General features: G+C 37.6%; 1 protein-coding gene across 1 annotated transcript; it reads left to right on the top strand.

The window, feature by feature from the left end:
• The first annotated feature begins 712 nt into the window (after nt 1–712).
• On the top strand, nt 713–7,893 carry pnpla2 (patatin-like phospholipase domain containing 2). The gene is made up of 9 exons (XM_027163997.2): nt 713–1,146; nt 1,703–1,935; nt 2,592–2,657; nt 3,680–3,892; nt 4,020–4,080; nt 4,670–4,852; nt 4,945–5,077; nt 5,739–5,861; nt 6,587–7,893. Exons 1-9 carry the CDS (start codon nt 960–962, stop codon nt 6,915–6,917), a joined length of 1,530 nt encoding a protein of 509 aa, XP_027019798.1. The 5' UTR covers nt 713–959; the 3' UTR covers nt 6,918–7,893.
• The last annotated feature ends 591 nt before the right edge of the window (nt 7,894–8,484 follow it).

Genomic DNA, 8,484 nt, shown 5'->3' with positions numbered 1-8,484 from the left:
GTACCAGTTATCTTACACAAGTTCAGAGGGAACCTGGAGCCTCAGTACTTAGTACTTTGCTCAGTACTTAGAACTTTGCTCACCTTCTGCTTCCATCCATCCATTTTTGTGTACCAGTTATCTTACACAAGGTCAGAGGGAACCTGGGGCCTATCCCAGGGGACTTGGGTGCCAACAGATTACAGACAATTTAGAGATGCCAGATGGCCTACAACACTTGTATTTTTGCTGTGGAAAAAAATATTTTTAAAGGGAAAAAGCATGTCATGATAATTCTTGTGCTAAATCCCACGTTCTAATCTGTGAAATATTCTTACAGTGTATTTTCTTTCTTTTTTGTCTTTCTTTTTTTTACGCCTTAACCTTAAACATAAGCACAGAACACTTTCTTATTAATGTTTGTTGTTAATGTGTGAAATTATATTGTATAGATGTTTATTAAAGACACATTTCACTTCAATGATACCAAACTCGATCATATACGAAATCAAACTAAACCAAAACTAAACTAATTTAAGTGAGTAAATGTTCTTTCAGTATCCGGATCACAATATTTACTATCCTGTTGGTCAAAGTTCTTTTTCTCTGCGATACATAATAAAGACGTCCTGCGTCACTATTCGTTCTTGGAAAGGCTTTGTGTTGTCGGTGGGAGGTTCTCTGTTCTCGAGCTGTGATTGGTTGAGACAGAAGAGACTACAAACAGCCAATAGCGGAAACGCCCATTTATCTGAACGGACAGTTATGACGGAGACGGCGCGAGCGTTCTGACGTTATTTAACCGGCTACTGTACTAAATGTGCTTAAGAAACACTGACCACGAAGGTAAACAGTAAAAGGTTGAGTTTTAAAGTTAGCACAGGTGTTTGGTGTTTCTTTCTGACCAGCACAGCCCTTTCTGACGTACACTTTGTAACATGACAGTCACTGAATAGAGACTGGATTCCGACCCGTGCACTATGTTTCCGCTGGACACACCGTGGAATATTTCCTTCGCAGGCTGTGGGTTTCTAGGGATTTACCATATTGGAGTAGCGAGCTGTCTGCAGCAACAGGCGCCTTTCCTCACTGATAACGCGCAGAACATCTACGGAGCTTCCGCAGGAGCGCTCACTGCTACAGCGCTGGTTAGCGGCGCCTGTCTGGGTAAAAGAGCTCTTATTCTCTCTAACATGATTAAGATCTTTCCCTGTTGCACAGGTCCCCAAACATAGACATGGACTAAACGCCTGTCCTGCATTACAACAACTGTTCAGGATAGAAACCCTCGGTGTACAGACAGCATGGAAATGCGGATTGATACAGTAGATGGATGGTTAGATGGATGGATGGATAATAAACCTATGAAGCATTCAGAGAATTCCAAGTATGATCCCTCAGATAATGAATCTACTAGATCATCTCTAGGTCAAGTCAAGGAGCTGTCAGAGTTTCTATGTAGAACCCCACAAAAAAAAAGAAAACATAGGTTGCTGTTGTTGTTCTTTATTTGTTTATTTTTCAGATTTGTCTTCAAATCATGAAGACTTCCTAGTTAGCATGATAAAAAGCAATGAAACTTAGTTAAACGATGTTGGATTGATTCCCAGAAAAATTGATCATGTAACATGTATTTGTATATTAACATATATAATATGTTGCACACTGTACCACATACACACCTGGTCTTAATTCAGTATTGCACTCCTTCACTGTTTTTCAGGAGAAGCGGGCGCAAGAATCATTGATGTTGCAAAGGAAGCCAGGAAGCGTTTTTTAGGACCAATGCACCCTGCCTTTAACCTGGTGAAGATCATGCGGGAAATGATGTCCCGGGTACTTCCACATGATGCATACGTCAAGGCCACTGGCCGACTAGGCATCTCTCTCACCCGTGTCACAGATGGGGAGAATGTGCTGTTGTCTCAATTCAACAGCAATGATGAACTGATACAAGTAAGAATCACATTATTTACAAAATCAGTGACAGGACCTACATTTGTATAGCTCGGAAAACATGATAAATTTTTATTAATAAAAAATCTGAATCTGAAATAAAGACAAAAGGCAATACATAGTTGATAGACACATTAGTGATTTGGCATTTCTTTAACAGTTAGGTAATACAGTATGTGCCATGACCTGATGTCCTTATTAATGTGGGCTGTAGAGAGGGAACGCATTTCAGATGATTCTGGAAAATATGCATCAATGTATATGCGGCTTATATATGTGTATTAATGTATATAAATGGACCTGTATCCATGGCAACCACTGGACCATTCTACTGTTACTAAAAAAGAGAAGGGATTATGTGCAATACTGCAAAATGTGCAACATGTTCACCTTATTTCAATAGGGGATGCACTTTAGTGGCCAAAAACCATGGTGAAGTAAGGAAAAGAGAGTGCAGAACAAAACACAAAAACCATAGTTACAAACCTGACCTTAAACTTCATTCTGAAAGTATGCTGGACATCTTTTTAGTCTTGTATTATTTATTAAATTACATGTTAAATTAAAATTAAATGTTTTTTTTTTTTTTTCAAGCAAACAAATATATTATGTGCATTTTCTGGTTTTATAGTTTGTGTGTCTGTGTGTTTGAACAGGCGTGTGTGTGCAGTGCTTTTATTCCGGTGTACTGTGGCCTTATCCCTCCCAGCTTGCAGGGAGTGGTGAGTACTCTGTGTTTTCTTCATGTCATTGAGCAGCTGATACAATATGCTTGATATGTTATTGGTTTTTTGATGTGAATATTTGTTCATGGAAGTGTGAAATTGATTAAGAAAGGAAGAGAGAAAGAAAGCTTTACCATATACATTCATTAGCCACTTTAATAGAAAGACCTGTCATGTTACAGTAGCACAATGCATAAAATTATGCATTAGAGGTAGCAGGTAATCAGCAGGTAGTCAAACAGCATTGTGGGAAGGGAACAATTAACTGAAGTAAAAATAGAGCAGCATGTGAATAAAAGAGGTTTCACATAAATTTCTAAAGTCAACTCAGAATTTCATTCATTCACGCTATTGAAGATCCTAATGTGTTCATTAAAAAGATGTATATAGTATAAAGAACATGCACATCATTCAAGGTGGATTTAGTCTCATTTAGACCTTCAGTACACAGAACACCCACAATATCATCATACAAGATTGCATTGCATATATGAGTCGCAGAGCAGTGAGTCACTGAACATGGGAAGTTTTTAACTTGAGAGAGCAAAAAGTTTTGATTTTGCAACTTTGTATGCTAAAAATAGTTCTGTTTTGCTTATACTGCTGTGCTGTGTCTATATTTTATAGGGAGACACGTGCATGCGTGCCTGTGTGTGCGTGTGTGTATGTGTGTGCGTGCGTGCGTGTTTGTCTGTGTGTGTGTGCATGCGTGCGTGTGTGTGTGTGTGTGTGTGTGTGTGTGTGTGTGTGTGTGTGTGTGTGTGTGTGCCAAAACTGTGCCAGAAGCATTTTGGTGTTTTGAGTGTGTATAAATGACTGCCAAGTATCACAAAGGTCATACTGCTGCTAAGGATAATGTTTTTTTTTTACTGTTCTTGTATACCTAGAAATAGAAATTCAGATGACACTGAACTACTTTAGGATGTTTTTATAATTTTCAAGGGGGAAAACTGTGTACAGTTTTTGAGAGGGTATCTAAGAGCTGTTGGGTAAAAGTGTCTGTCTTGATGTTTCTGCAGCGTTATGTAGATGGAGGAATCACTAATAATTTGCCTCAGTACGAGCTGAAGAACACCATTACAGTATCTCCATTCTCAGGGGAGAGTGATATCTGTCCCCGTGATTACAGCTCCACCAACCTGCATGAGCTCAGATTTACCAACACATCTATACAGTTCACACTCTGCAATCTTTATAGAGTCACCAGAGCGCTGTTTCCTCCGGATCCACAAGTAAATAAAACAAACACACACACATGGACTCTGATCGTGTTTCAGCTTTAAAACTGATTTACAATTTACTCATGGAAAACACTAAATTTTACTGTGTAAATGCTTCATCTCTTCGACTTGTAATCAGGTGCTGGAGACAATGTGCAGGCAAGGATACAATGATGCAATGCTTTTCCTAAAGAAAAATGGTAAGAGATGAAACCGAGATTTATACTTCTTATACTTCATATACTATACTTTCAAACATTAGGATAGGAAAACTGTGATGTCACTGACTTTGACCAGGAAGGGCTGGTTGGACTATTTCAGAAACAGTTGATCTTTTTTCCACTAGAGTTTATACAGAATGATGTGAGATACAAAAAACGATCAGTGAGCCAAAGTTTAGAGTGATCAGAGAGCTTAGAGGAGAATGACCAGACTGATGAATAAATAGCCATTCTTTAGAACTGTGGTGAGCGGAACAGCATTTTAGAAAATGCATGTTGAAAATTAAAAAAGTTAAAAAGTAGAAAAAGAGTGAAAGTTAGCAGATTTTTGATACGTGTTCCTATTAAAGTGACGTATTGTTGTCGATGCCTATTTTTTGCACTCTAGACTATAAAATATTTTGAATTATTAGTGTATCTACAATATGCGCTGTCATGGAAGGATGCTTATTACAATTGCAAGAGCTGTGTTATAGTGCCCTCTAGAGGATATATTTTGTATTGTATGATTAAGGATTGGGCGGGGATAAAGTAATAACTGTTCACATGAATTGGGTTTGTTCCTCAGGCTTGTTACTGTTCCAGTGTCCTCAGCACCCACTGAGTAACGGTGGCATGAGGATTGAGGACGTGTCAGAGAACGATAATGAGAATGATCAAAGGCATAGGAGAGAAAGAGAGATGATGCCTGGGACTCCATCAAGTGGAGATGAACATATATTTGAGTACTTACCTCCACAGCTGCATAGGGGTATTGAAAGAATACATGCAGTACTCATGGAATAGCAAGCTATAAATATTTCAGAACTAAAGGATTAACTCATAACTCATTTTCCCCCGCAGCTCTTACAGCAGCCTGTAATGAAGGACCACGTCCCATACAGTCTCTAAGCAACATGCTGCCAGTCAGGATGCTGTCGGCCATCTTCGTGCCATGCACACTGCCACTGGAGTCAGCTCTGTCAATGAGTATCAGGTGACTTAGTAATGTAAAAGAAAGGTTAATCTTGTACTTGGAAATCTGTGCAAATCATTCATTCATTCATCAATTCATCCATTTTTTTTCGGTAAATGCTTTATCCTGGTCATGAATCCAGAGCTTATCCCAGGGACACTGGATGTGATGCAAAAATACACCCTGGACTCAAAATTTGACAAAACGTTTGAGGACGAAATTAATTACAGATGAAGCTTAATTGATAAAGACGTGTACTTTCACTATAGACAAAATTTCAGAAACCTTTTTCTTTGACCTTACAAGTGCACCAAAATAATAGTGGAGCTTCTTATAATTGTTATAAAGAATGAAAGTGAAATGAATGAAAGTAAAAATTCTCTGGTCATAGGAAAAAGCAGACTTCTTGCATAATATGACTTGCTTGCTGTGAGCCAGTTTAACATTTTTTGTTTAGAATGCTTTTACAGAATAGTGCTGAGAATAGTCCTGCTTTCTACAATGTGGTGGAAACAGGAAATCCTCCAGGAAGTGTGTATTTCTCATTCAGGATGGTTCCAAGACTCTTTAGTTTTAGAACTTAGTTAAACACTCTTTTTTTATTTTGTTAATGTAACATTTTATACTACCATTTTATAGTTAAAGTTGCCATCTATAAGAATGCACAATGACTCTTTATCAGGTTGTTGGAGTGGCTGCCTGACATCCAAGAAGATGTGGGCTGGATTAAAGATCAGACTGTGAAGCTGATGAATTATATTCTACAACATGCCAGCAGGAATGTGTCCCAACAGCTGATGGGAAGGTGAGAAACCATGCAAACACAAACACAAGAATGAAAAACTGATTATTAAGAAAGCTTGTTAACAAAAACACAGACAGATGGTGTGTTTACTGATGTTGATAATTCATTGTCATGGACGGTTGTTCTTACCTGTTTCTTAAAACTTTAAACAAAATCATGCACTACTTAATTACTACTACATGGGTCCATGCTCATAATATGATGCCAGGTGCACTGCGTATTTGTTACGGATTAAAGCTCACCTTTTTTTAATTACCTGAGCACAGCAATGATTGCTCTTCGTTCTGCTTACTGCAACTTGAATCGAGGCTTTATTTCTTATTGACCTTAAAATATCAGGACAGGTGTACCCCAACACCATGTCCTGGGCCTATTGTTGTCAGCCTATACAGGAAAAAAAGAGTAGTAATCTACATTATCACTTATGATAAGAATAACCAGTAAGCTTATCAATGACTTCAGAAAGCAGAAGTTATGTGACAGAAAACATCTTCATCAAAGCTTTATAGCCTATGCTCCTCAGAGGTTAGACAAAATCATATAGGCTCGAGGTGCCCAAAATGTTTTCCTCATTAATATACCCAAGGGTCCATTTCGGGGAACAAACTAACAGTCATTAATTTTTTACAGTGTTTTCCTAAGATTTCTCTCTCTCTCTCTCTCTCTCTCTCTCTCTCTCTCTCTCTCTCTCTCTCTCTCTCTCTCTCTCTCCACCCTCCTTTCAGATTGCTTTATCAGATGGAGTTGAGGCATGCTCAGTCTGCACCAGCAGGTTTTAGTGCTGCCAGTCTGCTGCCAGGTTGGGTGTGGAGACGCAGCTCATCTGTGCTGGATGCTATCCACAGTTTGGAGCAGTACCAGCATCAGCTCCTGCCAGGCTTCTGCTTCCTTAACTTGAATCTATATGGCTCCGTCAGTGCTAGATCTCCCCAAACACCCCCTTCTCCTGCTATACATGAAGACTCGGATGAAGGTTTGACTATGCGTCCCGTGGGGGCCAGTAATGCTGCCTTGCTTCCAGAAAATAATCAAATGAAGGAACTTCCCCTCTCATAATGTACTTTTTTAGCCATGTGATCAACAAGAGCCACCGGCATAACAATAATATACTCAATGCAAGAGATAAAGCAGGAAAAAGCATCATAACAAGTGAGGTTATTAATATCCTAAAATGGTGTTTAAAGTATGTATTGGTTATTTATTTACTTATTAACTCATAAAGATAAACTGGATGTACTATTGCTTTTATGCGATATCCCAATCTGTAACTTAATTATGTGTTTTGGGTGTGTGGAACCTATAGGCAGCTTAAGGGCTTTATATTTCTGACCTAAACAAAAGTCTTTATTGGGAGGTGGCATCAGTTTGTCCTAGGGCAGCATGTACATGCCTCAAAGAACAGGTCTCAGTGGTAGTGGTGATAAAAGATTTATTATTATTATTATTATTATTATTATTATTATTATTATTATTAGTAGTAGTAGTAGTAGTAGTAGTAAAATAATGAATTGTTATTTAGATGTTCTAATAAGTTCTAGACTTACCTACTTTGGAAAACAAATCATAGGTTCCCTTAAAGGTACATTAAGCAAAATATATGGTTAAGTAGGTGTTTGACGTTTTTTTCCCTCGAGCATTATTCCTGCTCATGTTCATGAAGCTCCACCACCCGGATCTAACCTGACCTGACATTTTACACAACGCTTTCCAGGTCATTTGTTCAATTAAGGAATGAAACCAACTGACTATTGGACCATTAAAGAGGGCTTTAAGAATGTGTTGAGCATTATACCAAGATATATTTTAGAGTATGATGTGTTTCTTGTCTCCTTTGTTTGTTGACCATTTGGCACTTCAATGCAATGTAATGTAGCCTGTATTTTCAGTGAAATTCCTGCTTCCCAAACCCACAGACTGTCTTGTCAGATTTTGTTCATTTTATAGCAGATAGCTGATACTCATGACTTACATTTTAGTACAGTGTGATTGAAGTTTGACTCTTTGTTTTAATAATAAACTAATTTTAAATAAACCCTTTTTCCAGTCACTGGCTTTCAATTCCACTGGAATAATAGAAATCAACTTATGGGACATTTTTATTCAGAATAAACAAATGAATTAATTTATCACTTGCAAGTCTAATATATATCAGGACACTGTTAACTTTCAGTGTGAAATGTGTTTACCTTTGTTATAAAATAACACCATCAAATTTTACATTTTTACGACTAAACACTAGGGGCATCTGGGAGCAGAAATGGATTTGATGTCACCATTTACTTTAAAGATAGAAACATTTGTGTGAAAAAAGAAACACTTTATAGTAAAGGGTTTAAAGCCCTGAGGGTCACCTCTGTGGAGATTGACATAATAAAATTAATGCTGAAATGGACACAACAAAACAGGTGGAAAATCCATTTTTGGCCTCTGCTAAAAAAAAAGAAGTGGATTTTGATAAAGAATAATGAATAAAAGAAGTGAAGAACGTTATATCCCCAGTTACATCACAGTCACATCATTAAATTTAATAATAAAACATTTACTCTAAAGTTTTTTTAAATGAATACACATATTACAAGATCACTGAAGGAAAAGAGTCGATCTTTATTATTATTGTTTCGTT

The sequence above is a fragment of the Tachysurus fulvidraco genome, chromosome 10, assembly GCF_022655615.1.
Source record: "Tachysurus fulvidraco isolate hzauxx_2018 chromosome 10, HZAU_PFXX_2.0, whole genome shotgun sequence".
Classification (NCBI taxonomy): domain Eukaryota; kingdom Metazoa; phylum Chordata; class Actinopteri; order Siluriformes; family Bagridae; genus Tachysurus; species Tachysurus fulvidraco.
Note: the sequence above shows the minus strand (reverse complement) of the source record. Positions and strands in the feature narration are given on the sequence as shown.